The sequence below is a fragment of the Strix aluco genome, chromosome 24, assembly GCF_031877795.1.
Source record: "Strix aluco isolate bStrAlu1 chromosome 24, bStrAlu1.hap1, whole genome shotgun sequence".
Lineage (NCBI taxonomy): Eukaryota > Metazoa > Chordata > Aves > Strigiformes > Strigidae > Strix > Strix aluco.
This window is the reverse complement of record NC_133954.1, coordinates 10,022,313-10,040,702: the sequence shown is the minus strand read 5'-3', so window position 1 is coordinate 10,040,702 and position 18,390 is coordinate 10,022,313. Positions and strand designations below refer to the sequence as shown.

The window sequence follows — 18,390 nt, the reverse complement described above, 5'->3', positions numbered from 1 at the left end:
CGTGCCCGTGACTGAGTTACCAGAAGGCAGGAAGCCCGTGGAGCCGGAGGGAGCCGGGCGATGGTGTTACTCATCGATGGGACGTGATTTCCTCTCGCTCCTCGTACTCGCAGGCAAACCCCGGCAGGACCCACACGGCTCCCGCGGGAAACCCGCTCCCGGGGGGCGCAGAAGCCCCCGCGGCCTCTGCCCCGTGAGGCTCAGGGTGAGCGGCGGCCACCGAGGCCTGCGGGCAGCGCGGCGTGAAGCCACTAAGGAATATTATTAAGAAATATTAAGAGGTGCCAGAGGCAGGAATCGCGCCTCCGCAGCCCGGTGGCCGTCGGGGATGTGTCGCAGCAGGGCCGGCCGGTGGCCACGGGGCCGCGGGGGAAGGTCCTGTCCCGTGGGCCAGGGTGGTGGCGAGGGGAAACCGGCCAGAGACCCGGGGCACCGGGGGGGTATGTGGGAGGAGGGAGAGGTGCAGATGCGGCTCCCGGTGCCCATGGGGGCTCCCGGCTGTGCCCGGTGCTGGTGCAGGCTCCTCCCGGTACCGGTTTGGGCACCCTTGGGCTTCCCCGGTGCTCGGTGCCGGTTTGTGCCCCCCCCGTGGCCTTCAACGGCTGCGGGCTCTGCCGGCGCCCCGTGCCCGGTGCCCGGTGCCGTTACCCGGTGCCGGCGGCGCGGGGGGGGGCGGGCGGGGGGCGGGACCGCGGGGGGGCGGGGCCGCGCGGGCCGGGCCGGGCGGCGGCGGGGGGGGGCGGCGGCGGCGGCGGCCGGAGGGGGCAGAGCGGCGGCGGAGCCGAGCGCCCAGAGCGGCCGGAGCAGCGGAGCCGCAGCCGCCGCCGCGGCCGCAGGTAGGGGCGGGACCGGGGCCGCCATCGCCGCCGGGACCGGGACCGGGGCCGGGACCGGGGCCGGGGCCGGGGCCGCTTTCGCTTTCTGCGGCCGGGGGGGGGGGGCGGCGGGTCCGAGGGGCACCTGCGGCGGGGGCGGCCGGGGCCGGGGCTCGGGGCGCGCCTCCCCTCCCGCCCTCCGCCCGTCGGTAAATATTTTGGGTGTTTCGTAACTCCCGGCCGGGCGCAGCCCGTCGGCGGGGCCGGGGCCGGGGCGCTGCGGGGGCCCCGGTCGGGCCCGTGGCCTCGCTGCGGGCGGAGGGGCCGCGCAGGTGCGGGCAGGGGTGCGGGCAGGGGTGCGGGCAGGGGTGCGGGCAGCGAGCGGGGCCGCCCCGGGGTGGGGGGGGGCGGACTTTGCGCGGCCGCTGCGCGGGCCGGGGCGGGCGGCGGGGCCGTCCCGGGGCCACGGCGCATCCCGGGGCGGGGGCGCTCGTCGCCTGGCGGAGCGGGGCCGGTTCCCGTCGGGCCGGGCCCTGCCGGAGCGGCGGCCGCGTCCCGGGGCGGGGAGGGGGGGGGCCGGTCCCGAGCCTCAGCTCCGGGGGGGGGTGTTCTTTGAGGGGTCCCGGGCAGGCGGGGGGTCTCCCCGAGGGCCGCACGCGGGGGCAGCCCGGCGGGAGCGGGGGTCCCGCTCGGTGGCGGCGGGAGGGGGGGTCCGCGCTGCCAGGGGGAGGAGGCAGATGGAAAATGTTCCCCCGCGCGAGGCGGGAGCGGTGACACCCCCGGGGGTGGCAGTGCCTGGTGGCCTTTCACCCAGCTCCTGCGCCGGCCGGGGCCCAGCCGGGTGACTTCGAGCCCGGGAAGCGGTGGCCACCTGCCCGGGGAGGGGGGGGGCGGGACGGGAGCTGTCGGGGCTCTGTGGCCAGCTGGCCACCGGGCTGGCGCCAGGCCGGGCTCCCGGCAGCTCCTCGCCACGACACCGAGCGGCCCCGGGGCTCCTGCGCCCAGCACTGGGGTGCAGGTACCGGTGCTGCCGAGGGCTCCCCGGCTCTGCCGCCGCCCGAGCAGCTGCCGGCGGTGACGCCTCCGATGTCGGCCGCCCCGTGAACGCGTGGGGACTTTGGCAGGAGCCCGCGCGCCCCGCCGCGCCTGGGGAGCCCCGCGGCAGAGGGCAGGGGACAGGCCCGGCGGTCGGTCTGCTCGAGGGTGTTGGGGTGCGTTGTCGAGGGGTGCAGGGCTTGGCACTGCCGTGGCAGGACCGTGGCGTGGTGCTGGGCCGTGTGGCTCGCCTGCGGCAGGGACATGGCACACGGGAGTCCCCGCGGCGTGGACCGCCTTGTTGCAGTGGGACGTTCCTGGCCCCGGGTTGTGGCCAGCGCCGTGTCCCTGGTTGCACTCGCGGCCGCAGCCGGAGCTGCGCAAGCCCTGATGGAGGCGGTTGGCGCGGGTGCCGTGGCTGGTCCGCAGAGCCTGTCCCCGCCATGGGCACCGGGGAACCAGCCCTGTGCTGCGGGCGCCCCGCTGCCCCCCGTGCCTCCTCTTTGGGAGGAAGGCTCCGTGCCCGTGCGCTGCCGTTGCGGTGCTCTTGGTGGCGATTTCAGGCCGAGGTTTGCCATCGTGCTTCGACGTGTTTGCAGCGGCGCAGCGATCCAGCGCTGGAGGGAGGTTTCCTTGGGGCCCGGCGCTGAGCCTGGCTCTGCCCCGTCCATGTGGCCCCGGTGAGGGAGGAGGCTTTGGGGGTGTCGGGGTCGGGTGGCTGCAGCAAGCCCTGGTGCTCCCAGCGCCGTCGCGATCGCAGCCCAGCCTGCCGTGGCTCCTGGGTCCCCGCGGTCTGGAGGTGAGGATGGAGACCATCTGCTTGGGTTTTATAACCATCCCTGGAGAGGGGGGCTTGTCCTCGGGGCTGGGGGGCCGTGGGTGCAGCTGCGTGGAGGAGGAGCTGCGGTGCCGGTCGAGAGGTGCCAATAGCCGGTGCTGGGGGACCGGGAACGGGGCGTGACAGGCGACCGTCACCCACTCTACGTTTTGTGGCACTTTGACGCTGTCCTCCTCGGGCGGGAGGGGGTGTTTGCCCTCCCGGCAGTTGTCACTAGAGCCATCTCGCTGGCTTTGGTGTGCCCGCCTTGTCCCGAGGACGCTCCAGGGCAGGATGAGGGATGCTGGGGACGGGGAGCTGCTGCTGGAGATGCTCAGCGTGGGGCTGCACGGAGCCTCCGGAGGGACCTTCCCCTCTCGCTGCAGGGGAAGTGCTGACTCCAAAGCGGCTGCCAGGTCTTCGCCGTGGGGTTTCCCAGCTCTCTCTCGAGTGATAGCAAAACCCAAATGCTCTGCTTGCGAAAAATCCCTGCTCCTCGTACTCCTCCACGGTGTGGGCGGCGGGGCAGCGAGCGGTGACTGTGCTGTGCCGAGTACAGTAAAGCGGCCCCGTCAGCTGGGAAATGACTTAATGGTTTGCAAGGAATTACTGTAAGCGGGGCTGCGCTCGGCCGGGGAGCCCGGGCACGGCAGGACGGTGTGTGGGTCGGGCAGGACCTCCCTCCCCTCAGCAACACCCCGGTGCCTGCGCCGGGGGCCACGGTCCCTCTGCCCCGCGTGGCTGCGGGTGCTGCCCTTGGAGCAGCCGCCGCGTTATGGGGCCGAATGCGCCACAGCGGTGCCGGTGTTGGGGCCGCCCGCGTGGGGCTGCGTGTGCTGGGGGACGGAGCCGGGGGCTCGCTGGTCAGGGCTGGGCTCTGTGGCCGCGCAGGCGGCCTGGGAGGATGGGCTGGCTGCTGGCTCTGGGGCTCCAGCATGCCCCGGGAGAAGTAGCCTCGACAGCTGTAATGTTTCTGTGGCATGCCTTTCCTTTCATGGGGTGTCTATTTTGCAACCCCCAAGTGTTTTGATCCCAGGAGGAAGGGGGTGGGGGTGTTTACCCTGGCACCGCGTGGCCAGTGCAGGGATCCAAGCGGCGCTGGGCATGCCTGAATTTTACATGCAGCAACAGTTCTAGCAACATCTGCTGGCTGATAAAAGGTAGGCTGCTGTGAACCGCTTCTCCCGCCGCGTTGGGAAATGTCGAGGGGGAGGCACACATGCGAACACGGTTTCCTGGCCGATAGTGCTGAGCCGACTTGCTGATAAAGCAGAATCCACCCATCTTGCGGCACCAGAGGGGCCGGGAGCGCTGGCTGCTCGCAGGCGGACACACGTCGTGCCCTGCGCTCGCCCTGGTGCCGGCTCCTGCCTTCCGCCGGGCCGGGTGGCGATGTGCTGCCGGGCGGCTCCTCGCCGGGCTCGGGTGGCCGCCGGGCTCTAGCCAGCCCGTGACATGGTCACAACTCGCTCCCTTTTCAAACAGTCACTGGTGAGTTTTGCAATCTCCATTCTCGCTGCAACTTCGTGTCTTCCTGTTGTTATGAGATGTAAATGCTGGTTTATAGCGCAGCTCTGCCAGGGCGGGAATTGGGGAAAAGGCTGGAGCTGGGGCAGAGCTGGAAGGGCCGGTGCAAGCGGCTGGGTGCTGGGTGCTCGCTCTGTCTGGCTTTTCGTCCCTCTTGCTCCGTGGCTGCTGCAAAGCCTTTGGCAGAGCAGGAGGCAGCTCTCGCTGGCGGCGTATCCGAGCCCCTCGCACTGGCTAAAACAGCTGTAAAATGATCTCTGTCCTATTCGGTGGTGTCAACACGCGGCCCCGGCGCTTTCGGGCTGTGGCTCCGGGTGGCACAGCTGCCCGGGCCCGGCACGCTCTGTTTATAACCCCATTAGTCACCTTTTGGAAACGCTTCGGTGGGTGCTCGCGGTGCAGCCGGAGGCCGGGGCACTGCTCTGCCCCAGCCGCTCCGGGGGCTGCAGAGCGCGTCCCGGCGCAAGGAAAGGCGAAACGCAGCTCTCCCACCGGGCACGTTTGTGTGCGCTGGGCGTGGACGCTGCCCCTAACCCTTGGCCAGCTTTGACTGTGAGGTTTACCCTCTCTGAGTGACGATTTTGTTGTGGAAACCATTGGTGTTTTGGTTTTTTATTCCCATTCTGACTAGTCCCCCCTCCTGCCAGCGTCCCTGGGTATCTGTGTGCCCCCGTTTCTGAAGGCTTTTCCCTCCCTCCCTTCTGCTCCGCTGGCCCCGTGCGAGAGCATCTCCCTGCTGCGGCCCGAACCCCGGCACGGAGCGGCTGAGGGTGGCCCGGAGGGGCAGAGTGTGGTGGGTGCCTCTTCCCTGGGCGGTGCAGCAGGTGCCCTCAGGGCTCCGGCACCATCTCCCCTGCCCCACGGAGAGCACGAGCGCGGCATCGGCCGGAGGGGGATGGATGCAGCCGGTGCCTGCACTGCCCGCGTCTCCCCCGGCCCACCTGGGTCCCGCTCTGCAAATCCAGCCCGGCCGGCGACTGGATTAGTGCGATTGTGTGCGCTCACTGGAGCGCGGCAGATAAATGAAATTGTGTCTCCAGACTCCAATCGGGACTAATTCGATGCTGAAATGAGCTTAATCCTCAAGTCCTTCTGACCAGCCCATCCCTCCGGGGCTGGTGCTGGTCTGAGCAGGGATTAGCAGCGAGCCCAGGGCTGTGCCGGGGGCTGGCATGGGACCCCGGGGCTGCGCCGGGGTGTCTGCGGGGTCCCCGGGAAGCAGCTTCTTGGAAGAGGCAACGCGAGGATGAACTGGCTGGCGGGGGTGTGGGGGCTTCTCCCTTGTCCCAAATCTGCCTGGCCCGTTCCTACGCCTGAAGCTGCCGCCCCATCCCTGGGGGGGGATCCTGTCACCTCCCTGCCCCTCCCCAGGGCCGTGCCTGGGGTCACCCGTCTTCCCTCCCAGGGTGGAGGACGGGGACGGGGTCGGACCCTCCCCGCTGGAGCGGGCGCAAGGGCGGCCTGTGGGTCCCCGGGGGCTGCACCTCCCGCGGGCGGGTGCCTCACCCCAGCGCGGTGTTACGGGGGGTTGGGGTGGGTCGTGATTATTGTGGGGGAAAAATACCTTCACCGAGTGTCCTGGCGCGTGGCGGCTGCGCGTCGCCTCCCGGGCGAGGGCTGGTGCCTGCCTGGAGCCGGGATCCTCCGTGCCCTCCCCGGGATTCCCCCACCGGCCTGGGGGAGGCCCCGGGACCCCGAGAGCTCCCTGCGGCGCCGGCCCCGAGGCCGGTTAATTCGGCTGCTGGACCCCAGGGAGCCGGGAGTAATTAAAGCTCTGCCCAGGCCTCTCTAATCTCATCTGTGGGTTTACGGCGGGGCAGCATCGGCGCTGGCAGGGTCTGGGCTCCCCGCGGTGGATGTCCCGCAGGATCCACGCAGGATTTGTGCCCGCAGGGGCTGGGTGGGCGCTCGGCTCTGCTGGCGTGGCTGCGCGGCGCGTCCTGCCTGCCTGGCTCCTGCTCCGGCACAGGCTGCCTGTGTCTGCCCGGGCGGGCAGGCTGCCTGCACCGCGCTGCCCCGCTCTGCTCGGCCCCCGGGGGGTGGCAGCGTGGCCAGGGCCCCCCTGCTCTGCCACGGCGCCCAGGTCATGCCAGTCCTGCTACGTGCTCGGCAGCTGAACCAGGGCAGCGCCTGTACCCGGCCGTGACTGCCCCAGGGTGGCTCTCACTGCACCAGGGTTGTTTTCTGTTGAGGTCCCAGACCCTGGATTTGAGGGATTTTGCTGGGATTTCATTGGGTGTTTTTTGGGTTTGGTCTGACGCAGGTTTCTGGGCCTCTGTGGTTTCGAGGGAAAATCTGAGGAGGGGAGAAAAACCTTTCCCAAGGGCGGCAAATGCCAGCAGGCAGGTACAGCCCCAGGCCTGCGGCGGGAGCCGAGCTGGGGGCAGCTCCCGGCCCTGACCCCCCCCAGCCCTTGGGCGGCAGCACCGGTCCCCGGCTGGGGCGTCTCCACCTGCATGTGGGGCCGGTTTCTCCCTGGGCAGCGTCAGGCCACGCGTGGGGTTTCCTCGTTCCTGTAACGGTGCGAGTTCTCTATTTTTTGGCTCCCAGAGTTTCTGGGATGCCCGGCTGGTCGTGGCGCTGCGGGGGCTCTGCTCGCCGGCTGTGGGGCCCGTCACCTCTGCCTTTGGGGGGGCACGTTGTGTTTCCAGCACCGGCCGTGCCTCTTCTGTGAGCCCTGTGGCTTCCGACCCCGCTCACCCGGCCGGGCCGCGGTGGTTTCCAGCGTGGGCCGGGGGCTCTGGGGCGGTTGGCTGCCGCCTCCCTGATGCCGCCGGGGCGAAGCCGTCGGCTGCCGCTGCTCTTCTGCAGGAGGCAAACAAAACCCATCAAAGCAGCGAGCTTCTAGAAGGAGCTCTCCTCCCGCGCCGGGCGGGCGCTGCCGCCTCCCAGCCGAAAGCTGGAAACCACAGGCAGGCGTAAAAGAGGCGAGCTGCCCTGTTCCCAGCACCGCGGCCCTCCGCACCGGCTCCACCGCGCCCGGGAGCCCCGGCCGGCAGCTCCGAGCGGGGCTGGGGGGTCTGGGGGCTGCTCATAGGCACCCCGGTGTTCCTGGGGCTGTGTGCTGGGGGGGTGTGAGCAGAGCTGGGGGTGCAGGTGAGTCCATCCTGTCTCCCCCCACGCTGAGCTCCTGCGTCACTCCCTGGGGTCCCATCCCTGGCTGGCGGCTGCTTGGCGGGGCTCAGCCCCCCCCCAAGTCGCAGGGGGCAGAGGCTGTGTCTGGCTCTGGCACCGGGGAGAGCGCGGGGCCGAGCACGGAGGGGCTGCCAGCCCCGCTGCCTCGGCGGGCACCGTGCACGCCGCGGTGGCGGAGGAAGCTGCCGGCAGCCCCGGGCTGGCTGCCCTGCGCAGGCAGCTGACATTTTGGAAGGAAATAGCTGCCCTCCGCTCCTTCCTGTAGCGCAGAGCCTGCGAAACGGCCGCCCCGGGAGCCCGGCTGTGCCGGCAGCGCCTGTCTGGAGCCACGGCCGGGCTGTCCCGGGGCCGGGACACCAGAGCGTTGTGGGGGGCAGAGCGGTGCCCGACCCTGGGTGAGTGTGGCTGCGGGACGGGGCACCCCGCACCCAGCTGGGGCTGTGCTTCCCGTGCCCTGGGGGAGCTGGGAACCGTGCTGAGCCCTGGGGTGCTGCCAGCCCCCGCCAAGCCCGTGATGGGGGGAGCCCCCAGCTGGGAAGGGCCTGGGGGGGCTGTGTGGCCCGTTGGGTGGGTGCGTGGCCCCCTGTGCCCCCCAGCTGTGGGGCAGGACGTGGTGTGCAGTGGCACTCGCTGCCTGCGGTGGGCAGGCCCACGTGCAAGGGTGAGGGGGGGCGCTGAGCTGGGGGGTACCTCGGCAGGGGTCCGGCTGAGTGGGGCTGTTGGGCTGCCCAGGTCCCCCAGCAGGTCCCCCAGCAGGTCCCCCAGCAGGTCCCCCAGGGTGAGCCGGTGTGGGCAGGGGGTGGGTGTCTCTGTGGGGGCAGTGGAGCCCTTCTGCGTGCTGAGCCGCTGCTGTCGCTGCCAGCACCGCCATTCTGGGGGCCCGGCTGTGGGCCAGATCCTGCCCCGGAGAGAGCCTGCTTGGGGCTGCCCTTCTTGGGGGACGCAGGGGACCCTCCCGCTGGGGCTGCCGGGGGGCAGGAGCCAGCGCTGGCAGGGGCAGGACTGGAGCCCCCCAGCAGCACTGGCCGTGGGGTGCGCAGGGTCCAGCCCTGCGGCCGCGAGCGAGGCCGACGCTGACCTGGAAGCGATCGTGGGCTCCCGGAGGTGCCGAGAAACCACGTGTCTGTGTGTTTACTGCGGCGGGCGCGGGGCTGCTGCCGCCGGAGCCCAGCACCGGGGAAGCGCCGTGCCCCTGCCCGGGGGAGGACGCCGCTCCCGAGACCCCCCGGGCCAGAGAGCACCGGGCAAAGGGCAGCGCCGGAGCCGCGGCGGTGGAGGGGCTGCGTGGGGCAGGTGTGCGGGAGCAGGGGGGTTACGGCCAGAGCCCTTTGCCGTGCCCCCCCCAGGGCTTTGCCTGGACCCTGTGTGGGACTGAGTGAGGGGCTGCAGTCGGGGGCCATGCCAGCACCAAGGCGGGGGGTGTCCTGCCCGTGGGGAGGTCCCTGGGGTGGCTGCGCCACGAGCATCCCGCGAGCATCCGCGGCCGTGCATGTGCCAGCCCCGGGGCGGGCGCTGCCGGTGTCTGGGCTTTGCCGTGCCTGCAGCACGTGGGAAGGTGCCGCCGCCGGCCTCGCCCCGTGGGGCATTTCCCTCCCTTTGCCTGCAGACGCGCTCTGGCTCACTCCAGCTTTCCTGCAGCTCGTGACCCGGTGCTGGTGCCAGCCTGGTGCCACCACTCCTGCCCTCAGGGCTGCGGCTGTGGCCCTTCCCTGCTGTGGTCACATCAGGTCCCACGGCCCCAGCGGTGCTGCCGGCCTCCCCGTGCCCGTCTTCTTCCCTGCCGCTGCTTCTGGCCCCGTGAGAGCCCCTTTTGGGTGGGTTTCACCCATTTTGTGGCCGGTTTGGTGGTGCCTCCCCATCGGCAGGGGGGAGCGGGGCTGTCAGATGCAGAAGCGATGACCACCAGCATTTCCCCTCCCTCTGCGCCTCCCCTGCCCGCGCTGTCCCTGTGGGGCTGGGATCCCTCTCCATGGCCCTTGTCCTACCTCCGGGCCGCTGCCGCGTGCGCCGCTTCGCAGCCGATAAGTCACCGGTGAGAGCGTTGCTGTGGCTTGTTGAGTTGCTGCTGGTTAACCGAGCTGCAGTAATGGGTGGGTTATAGCTCGCTGCCAGCAAGTAAATGCAAAGTAGCTTAAACCACCGCAATTATCTGTCTCTTGCAGTTGTTTGAGTGTGCGTGTGGCCGGTGGCTGCAGCACAGCTGACCCGTGGCAGCGCGTGACTCTGCAGCAGCATGGCCTGTCCCTGCCGGGGTGCGGGAACCACAGCCAGTGACGTGGCCACCAGGTTGGGGATGGCACCGGGGTGGGCAAATGCCAGCAGGCTGGAGCTGGCCCTGGCTGCCCAACCCCTGAGAGGTTTTCTGAGCCAGGCCAGGGTGATGCATCGGTGGGGGGAGCGCGAGGAGGGAGCTGGTTCCTGGGCGTGGGGGTGAAGCCATCCCAAGGCTCCAGGGAGGTCCCTGTGAGCACTTGCCCGGGGCAGGCGGCGGTGCCGGGGAGGAGCGTGGTGCTGGGCACGGACCCAGCCAGGGCCCTGGCTGCCAGCAGGAGCGCAGGGCTGCCTGGAAAGGCCGGCGGCTCCGGCTGCACAGCGGGACCATGGTGCTGTACCTCGTGCCGAAGCAGAGCTGTTGTCCCAGCCTTGGTGAACCTCGTGGCCAGAAAACCTCGTTTGGCTCATGGCAGGTGGTGCTGGCGACTTGTGCTGCGGTGCTTGGGGCGCCCTGCGGCCCTCAGGGGGGTTTGGTTTGTCAGTCTGTGGGTGAGACACAGGAGACAAAAACGAGGTGCTGTTGCGTTGGTGATGCCCGTGGAGCTCGTGTCCAAGCCTGGCAATAGGGGCGGTTTTTGGGGTGTGCTTATCCGCCGGGGTGGCCTGGCCCTGGGGACGGCCCTGCCTTTGGTCAGGGCACGTGCTGGGGTTGCCGTGTCGCCATCAGCCCCTTGTAAAGGCCGGGGTGACGCTGGCTCACCTTCCACTGGGCGCCCGGCGGCGATGCTCGCGCTCCTGCTCCCAGGCTGGCACCGGCTGAGCGCGGTGTCTGCCGGCTCACCGCAGCAGCAGCCAGACAGAGACTCGTTGCTTAACAACACGCTGGAGTGGAATAGGAAGTGTTTTGTCACTGCGAGATGGGAAGAGATCACCATTTTCTCGATAGGCAGGGCAGCATTTGTCTGCCCTGTGTCCGTGCGGACGTCCTCACTGCCCCAGGGACCTCGGCCGTTTGTGGCACAGTGGCACCGGCGAGGCCGTGGCTGCTCTCCTCGGCTCTGCCGGTTTTCATCGATGCCCCTTATCAAGCATCCACAATTTCTAACGGCCACCGCACATCCTGCTGTCGGCCATCCTGCCTTCCCTTCCCCTCCTCGCCTGCGTTTTTATGCCTCCTCAGGCTCCTCCTTGCCAGCAGGATTTCCAACTCGGTGATTTCTGTGAATGTGGAAACGTTCCTCCCTTTTTATAGGGGAAAAATTCATTTTTAGCCAACTCTCAGTTATTGTTCCTCTTCCTGCATGGGGGGCGGGTGCGCAGGGCTCGGGGGCTCCGACCGTGGCTGCTCTGCTTGGACCCGCTGCCACCATCCCCCGGTGCACACCCCTGCCCGCAGGACGGCACCGGCGGCTTTTGGAGCCCCTCAGGCCACCATTTCTGAGGCTGAACAGTGCGTTTTGGGGAGGGAGGGAGGTGCAGTCGCTGCCGGCGCGGTCCCCGGCTCCCTCTGATTGTCACCAGCCGGTGCAGTAACCGGACCCCGTCCCGGTCACCCGGCCTTGGGACTCAGCCCGAGGCCTCGCGCCCCTGCCCGGCACCTCTGCGTGGCACTAAATCCCGGTGGTTCGGGTGTGAGTGTGTCTAAACGCTATTTATTGCTGCATCCTCGGCTCAGAGGGACCGCGAGCCCCGCAGGCCCTCCCTCATCTCTCGCCATCGCGTCACCCTTGGATCTGACTACCAGGTTGTTTTTCCAGGCCCCCCAAGCTGCAGATACAACTGTGGCGGGGGACGCTCTGGCTTTTTATAGCTGCTGTCCCTGGCCGTCCTCACTCCCTGCCTGCTGCGGTGTGAGCTGGGGTGCCGGAGCTGCAGGGCGGGGGGGATCTGGCAGCGCTCCTGGATGGAGCTGGGGCTGCCCCAGAACTCGCTTTGGGAAGCTCCACGCTCCGGCCGGCATCTGCGGGAGCTGCGGTGCCCGTCCTCCTGCCCGTCCGCCTGCCAGCACTGCCAGGGTGTGGGCAGGAGCTGGGGCGAGCACAGGGGGGGCCTCTGCTCTGCGTCACCCTGGATTTTTCGCCAGCCCTCCCCCCGGCCCTGTTTCCTCATTTGCGTGGCCAGCGATGGCTGCGATCCCGCGGCGCAGCGAGGGGAAATGATTACCATGTGGAGAGGCAGCGCAGAGGCGCATTCGTGGCCCTGGACCCCCCCAGGGCTCTTCCTAGAAAAGAGGGGGTGACTCAGAGCCGGGCTCCCCGGTCCCTGCACGGCCCTTCCTTCGGCAGCTGGAGGCGGCTCTGGCAGCACTGGAGAACCGGGAGGCTCCTGCAAAGGGCTTCGGGGGGGTCCAGGCCGGACCCCCGTCCGTGGCGCGGTGACGAGCCGGTGTCTCCGCAGGTGCTGAGCCATGGCGGTGTGGATCCAGGCGCAGCAGCTCCAGGGTGAAGCCCTGCGGCAGATGCAGGCGCTCTACGGGCAGCACTTCCCCATCGAGGTGCGGCACTACCTGTCGCAGTGGATCGAGAGCCAGGCATGGTGGGTCGGCGGGGACCCGTCCCGGGGGGCGCTGGGTCCCTGGGGTGCCGGCGGGTGCCCCCCTCTGCCCAGGAGCACCAGGGCCGCCCTGAGACCATCGCTCTGCTCTGCGCGCGCAGGGACTCCATCGACCTCGACAACCCCCAGGAGAACGTGAAGGCGACGCAGCTGCTGGAGGGGCTGATCCAGGAGCTGCAGAAGAAGGCCGACCATCAAGTGGGCGAAGACGGCTTCCTGCTGAAGATCAAGCTGGGGCACTACGCCACGCAGCTGCAGGCAAGCGGGGGGCCGTGGGAGGGGGCTGCGGGGCGGCGGGGGGGTCCCTGTCCCGTGCCCGGCTCAGGTTGCGCTCTCCCCGCAGAACACGTACGACCGGTGCCCCATGGAGCTGGTGCGCTGCATCCGGCACATCCTCTACCACGAGCAGCGGCTGGTGCGGGAGGCGAACAACGTGAGTGGGAGTGAGGGAGCGGGTCCCGCGGGGGGGGGATGCGGAGGGTCCCTGGCCGTGCTGACGCGCCCCGTGCCCTGCGCAGAGCCCCTCGCCAGCCGGCTCCCTCGTGGACGCCATGTCCCAGAAGCACCTGCAGATCAACCAGACCTTTGAGGAGCTGCGGCTCATCACACAGGACTCGGAGAACGAGCTCAAGAAGCTGCAGCAGACGCAGGAGTATTTCATCATTCAGTACCAGGAGAACATGCGCCTCCAAGGTGGGTGGGGGCCTGGGGGGGTGCGGGGGCCGGGGCGCTGGCAGTGCCAGCCCTAACACCGTGCCCCGTCCCCCAGCCCAGTTCTCCCAGCTCTCCCAGCTGGGCCCCCAGGAGCGCCTGTCGCGGGAGACGACGCTGCAGCAGAAGAAGGCGTCGCTGGAGGCCTGGCTGCACCGGGAGGCCCAGACACTACAGCAGTACCGCGTGGTGAGTGTCACCATCCCCACGCCCCGTCCCGCCAGCCCCATCGCACTGTCCCCATCACGCCGTCCCTGCGCCCCGTTCCGCTGTCCCCATCGCACTGTCCCCATCGCACTGTCCCCATCGCGCCGTCCCCACGCCCCATCACGCCGTGTCCCACCTCGCAGGACTTGGCTGAGAAGCACCAGAAGACGCTGCAGCTGCTGCGGAAGCAGCAAACGACCATCCTGGATGACGAGCTGATCCAGTGGAAGCGTCGGCAGCAGCTCGCGGGGAACGGGGGTCCCCCCGAGGGCACCCTGGACGTGCTGCAGACCTGGTGGGTGCCAGTGCCGGCCATGCCCGGCAGGACGGGGCGGGGTGCTGAGCCCCGGCGTGGTGCTGAACCCCGCTCCCCCCAGGTGCGAGAAGCTGGCAGAGATCATCTGGCAGAACCGGCAGCAGATCCGCCGGGCCGAGCACTTGTGCCAGCAGCTGCCGATCCCGGGCCCGGTGGAGGAGATGCTGTCGGAGCTGAACGGCACCATCACCGACATCATCTCCGCCCTGGTGACCAGGTAGCGGTGGGGGTCTGGCGCGGCCGAGGCGCTCGGCAGGGTGGGGGGGCCGGGTTGGGGCTGCTCTGCCTGCCCGCCCCTGACCCCGTGCCCCCCCCAGCACCTTCATCATCGAGAAGCAGCCCCCCCAGGTGCTGAAGACACAGACCAAGTTCGCAGCCACTGTGCGGCTCCTGGTGGGGGGGAAGCTGAACGTGCACATGAACCCCCCCCAGGTGAAGGCCACCATCATCAGCGAGCAGCAAGCCAAGGCCCTGCTGAAGAACGAGAGCACCCGCAAGTAATGCCCGGGGGAGCTTGGGGGGTGCTGCGGGGGGGGGACGGGGCTGCCGAGGCAGAGGGGGGAGCAGGACCCGGAGCTGGGGGTGCAGGGGGGGCCACACCTCGCCCCGGTGGTCCCTGACCCTGCGCCTTCCTGCGGCAGCGAGAGCAGCGGGGAGATCCTCAACAACTGCTGCGTGATGGAGTATCACCAGGCCACGGGGACGCTCAGCGCCCACTTCCGAAACATGGTGAGCGCCGCCGGCTTCCGCCGCCCGGCCCTCGCGCCCTCCCTCCTGTCCCCTCCCGTCCCCCTGTGTTCACCCCGGTGTCCCCCGTGTCTGTGCCCCCCCCGCTCAGCCCTTGTGTCCCTGCAGTCCCTGAAGCGGATCAAGCGCTCGGACCGACGCGGGGCTGAGTCGGTGACGGAGGAGAAGTTCACCATCCTCTTCGAGTCGCAGTTCAGTGTCGGTGGCAACGAGCTGGTCTTCCAGGTGAAGGTAAAGCCACCGGCCACGTTCCCAGGGCCTGGGCGAGCCATGGGCCCTCTGCCCGCGGGTGTGGGGCGGGGCTGGGGCCGTGGGGTGCCTGTGCAGGCTGGGGTGGCCCGGGGGTGCCCATGGGCGACGCTCCCGCGGTGCCCCACAGCCCATCCCCGTGGTCTTCCTCCCCACAGACGCTGTCCCTGCCCGTGGTGGTGATCGTGCACGGGAGCCAAGATAACAACGCCACGGCCACCGTGCTCTGGGACAACGCCTTCGCCGAGCCCGTGAGTGCCAGCTACGGCGGGGCAGGGCAGCCCCCATCCGCCCCGGGGGGCTGCGGGAGTCGGGCTCCGTCTCCCAGCCTGGAGGCGGCCGGCAGGGTCGGTGCTGACCCCCCTCTGTGCCCCCCCAGGGCCGCGTGCCCTTCGCCGTGCCCGACAAGGTGCAGTGGCCGCAGCTCTGCGAGGCGCTCAACATGAAGTTCAAGGCGGAGGTGCAGAGCAGCCGCGGGCTGACCAAGGAGAATTTGGTGTTCCTGGCGCAGAAGCTCTTCAACAGCACCAGCTCCCACCTGGAGGATTACAGCAGCACCACCGTGTCCTGGTCCCAGTTCAACCGGGTGAGTGGGCCGGGCTCTGCTCCGGGGGAGCCGCGGAGCCCCGGGGTCCCAGGGCCTTGGCTACGCCTGCGGTGCCGGTGCAGGACGGGGGCTGCAGTGGGGCAGGTGTTGGCGTCCTCGTTTGGAGGGACTTGGGGTGCTGTAGGGCCCACAGACGGGGGCTGTGTGCTCGGGGAGGCCCTGCTGGCGCTCCCCCAGGCAGTGCCACCCCCCGGGCTGTGCCACCCCCCCGGGCTGTGCCTCCGGGCCGGGCTGACCCGTGCCTGGTGTGGCAGCGCTGGCGAGTGCCCCCCAGTCCGGGTCCCCGAGTCTCCGCAGCTGCACCCAATGCTTGTGCTGTTTAACATCAGCTACGAGGCTGGAGGCAGGAGTGCTCATTTTCTGGGGATTTCAACAGGAAAACCTGCCCGGGAGGAATTACACCTTCTGGCAGTGGTTTGACGGGGTGATGGAGGTGCTGAAGAAGCATCTGAAGCCGCACTGGAACGACGGGTAAGAGCCGCCCCTGCCCCGCACTGCCCGGCCCCGAGCCCCCGGCCCTGACCCCCCCGCTCTGCCTAGGGCCATCCTGGGCTTCGTCAACAAGCAGCAGGCGCACGACCTGCTCATCAACAAGCCCGACGGGACCTTCCTCCTGCGCTTCAGCGACTCGGAGATCGGCGGCATCACCATCGCGTGGAAGTTCGACTCCTGTGAGTGCGCGCTGGGAGCCGGCACCCCCCGACCCCCCCCGGCCCTGGCCCCGGCCTGGGGCTCGGCCGTCCCGCGCCCACGGGGCTGGTGCTGCTGCTGCTCCGGCACCTCCTGTCTCGGCTGGGCACCGGCAGCGCCGCGGCCGCGCGCGGGAGCCTGTGACGACGCCTTGGCTGCCCTACGGGGACTGGCGCCGCAGCCGTGGCCGCATCCAGCCCGGTGCTGGCGCCCGCGGGGAGGAGGGACTGGGCTGAACCCTTGGCCCCAGCCGTGGGGACTGACCCGGGGCCGTATGAAACGTGGTGACCCCGTGGTGCTTCCCGGTGCAAGGGCTTCGCGCGGGACACCGCACCCTGTGCAGCAAGTCTGCTCGTCACCGTTCTCCCTGAGAGCGTCTGTCGGGGGGTCACGGGGCCGAGGAGCCCCCCAGAGCCCCCCGCGCCGGGGGGGGACCTGCCCCGAGTTCACTGGCCCTCCTGGCTCATCCTGTTTTCTGGCGACTGGCGTTTTGTCCTTAAATGTTGCCGGGGTGGGAAACGGCGTCTGACGTTCGACGTGATCTCGCAGCCCCTGTCCCGAGCGGGGCCGGGAGCCGCCGGCGGCTCAGGGCCTCATCCCGCTCCTTGCGCTTGTCTTCCAGCCGAGAGGATGTTCTGGAACCTGATGCCTTTCACCACCAGGGACTTCTCCATCCGCTCCCTCGCCGACCGCCTCGGGGACCTCAGTTACCTCATCTACGTGTTCCCTGACCGGCCCAAGGACGAGGTCTTCTCCAAGTACTACACACCGGTTCTCTGTGAGTCCACGCCAGGTAGCGCTGCCCCTTCACCCCGCGCGTGTCCCTCTCCTCCTGCCTCTGCCCGGGGTGGAGCCGGGGCTCTCAGCATCCCTCCGCCCCGGGGCCGCATCCAGCCCCGCGGGGGCTCTGCCGCTGGCCGCGCATCAGCCCCCAGCCCCACCGCAGGCTCGCGGCACGTGCCAGCAGCTCGGGGCCTTAGCGCTGCCTCCTTTCCTCTAGCTAAAGCCGTGGATGGATACGTGAAGCCACAGATCAAGCAAGTGGTGCCAGAGTAAGCCTGATCCTGAGCGCAGACCCTGGGTGGGCCCATGGGATCGTCCCTGGCCGGGGTGGCCGGCAGCCCCAGGCACCTCTGCTTGTGGTGCTGAGGCCACGCCGGTGCTGAGCTGGCGCTGGGGGCCGAGCAGCGCGGGCCCGTGGCCCAGGCAGGGCTGCACGTTCCCAGGGAAGGTGGACGCCCCCCTCGCCGTGCTGCCGCGCAGGGGGCCGGGGACCCCGCGGCTTGTCCCTGTTGGCGGGTGTGGGGTTTGGGTCCCCTGCGGGCGCCCCACCAGCCGCAGGAGACGCCGGTCGGAGGTGATGGGGATTCCCAGAGCACAGTGTCACCGGGGGGAGCCCGTCCTGTCCCCCACCAGCGCTCACGAGCCCCCCGTCCCCCCAGGTTTGTCAGCGCATCAGGCGATTCTGCCCCCGGAGGGGCCACCTACATGGACCAGGCTCCCTCGCCCGCCGTCTGCTCCCAGCCCCATTACAACATGTACACCCAGAAGTAGGTATCCCGTCCCCCGGCCCCGTCCTGCCGCGGCTGCACCCCCCTCACCCCTGCCTCCTGCAGCCCCGACGCCGTGCTGGACCCCGAGGGGGACTTCGACCTGGACGACACCATGGACGTGGCGAGGCACGTGGAGGAGCTGCTGCGGCGCCCCGTGGACAGTCAGTGGATCCCCCACGCCCAGTCGTGACGGGCGGGCGCCCGGCCCCCCGCCCCCGGCGCCGCGGGGACTGTGCTGTGTTCGTGTCTCTGTGCCGGGGGGGCGGCGGGTGGGCCCTGCCCCGGAGATTTGCTCTGTGCTGCCCTGAAACGCAGGCTGGTGTCCGGCTCTTTGGTGTTTATGCCCTTGTATAAACAGCAGCGGATTTGTCGCATGGTTTTCCTGTATGTTCCTTTTAAGAGGCCCAGCTTCGGCTTTCCGCTTCTGCAAGCACCGGCCCCGCCGCCCCCCCGCTCCCCGCCGAGGGGCTGCTCGGGGCAGGGGCCGGGGGTCCGGCCTCGCCTTCGCTTTTCGCAGTGGTCACTAAGAATGTACGTGTCGCTGCCATGTGCTACCCCCTGGCCCCGGTCCCCGGGGGGGCGTGGGTGCGGCGGGCTCCGGCGCGGGGCAGAGGGGGGGTCACCCGGGGCTCCCCCCGGCCCACGCCAGCGCTCTGCTCTGTAGCCGCGGGGTCCCCTCCTGGGCCTCGGCTCCTGCTCCGGCCCCCCGAGGATGGGGGAGCCCCTTCGGCTCCCAGCCTTGGCGTGGGAGCAGCAGGGGGAGGCAGGGCGTGAGGGTGGGCTGGCAGTGAGGGTGCTCTGGGGGGAGCGGAGCCCTCTGCCCCCCCGCCTCTCCCCTCACCCTGGCCGAGCAGCTCTGGGGTCCTGGCCATGTTATTTTTCTACCACAGAGTAAATAAAGCACGGAATATTTTTGTAACACAAAAGCTCTGGGTTTCACGTGTGTCTTGGGGAGGAAGGGCGGGGGGGGGGGGGTCCCTGTCCTGGTGTGTTGGGGGGGGCAGCCATGGGCTCGGGGACACACGGGGGCCCCGTGCGCCCCATCTCTGCATGACCCACGGCAGGCGAGCAGAGGGGGCAGGTTGGGGCCGGGCCCCCGCTTGCCCCCCCCCGCCGGCACAGGCGGCCCGGGGGGGGCTGCCGCTGGGGAGCGGGGGCTGGGGGGGGGCGGGCTGGGGATGTTTTCCCAGGGAAAAAGCAAAGCAAAACAAATT

The 18,390-nt window shown here is 69.8% G+C and overlaps 1 protein-coding gene across 4 annotated transcripts; it reads left to right on the top strand.

The window, feature by feature from the left end:
- Positions 1–715: 715 nt before the first annotated feature.
- On the top strand, positions 716–18,102 carry LOC141934073 (signal transducer and activator of transcription 5B). Of its 4 annotated transcripts, none has more exons than XM_074849321.1 (19): positions 716–836; positions 11,941–12,078; positions 12,198–12,354; positions 12,440–12,529; positions 12,615–12,789; positions 12,866–12,996; positions 13,158–13,309; positions 13,392–13,547; positions 13,648–13,827; positions 13,972–14,059; positions 14,186–14,308; positions 14,485–14,577; positions 14,706–14,912; positions 15,310–15,404; positions 15,474–15,604; positions 16,246–16,401; positions 16,624–16,675; positions 17,066–17,173; positions 17,240–18,102. In XM_074849321.1, the coding sequence occupies exons 2-19, from the start codon at positions 11,951–11,953 to the stop codon at positions 17,364–17,366; spliced, it is 2,349 nt and encodes a 782-aa protein (XP_074705422.1). In that variant the 5' UTR covers positions 716–836; positions 11,941–11,950; the 3' UTR covers positions 17,367–18,102. The 4 variants fall into 4 exon arrangements, with proteins under 4 accessions (XP_074705422.1, XP_074705419.1, XP_074705420.1 ...); XM_074849318.1 differs by having other exon boundaries at positions 16,246–16,416; XM_074849319.1 differs by lacking the exon at positions 716–836 and adding an exon at positions 3,720–4,158 and having other exon boundaries at positions 16,246–16,416.
- Positions 18,103–18,390: the final 288 nt, after the last annotated feature.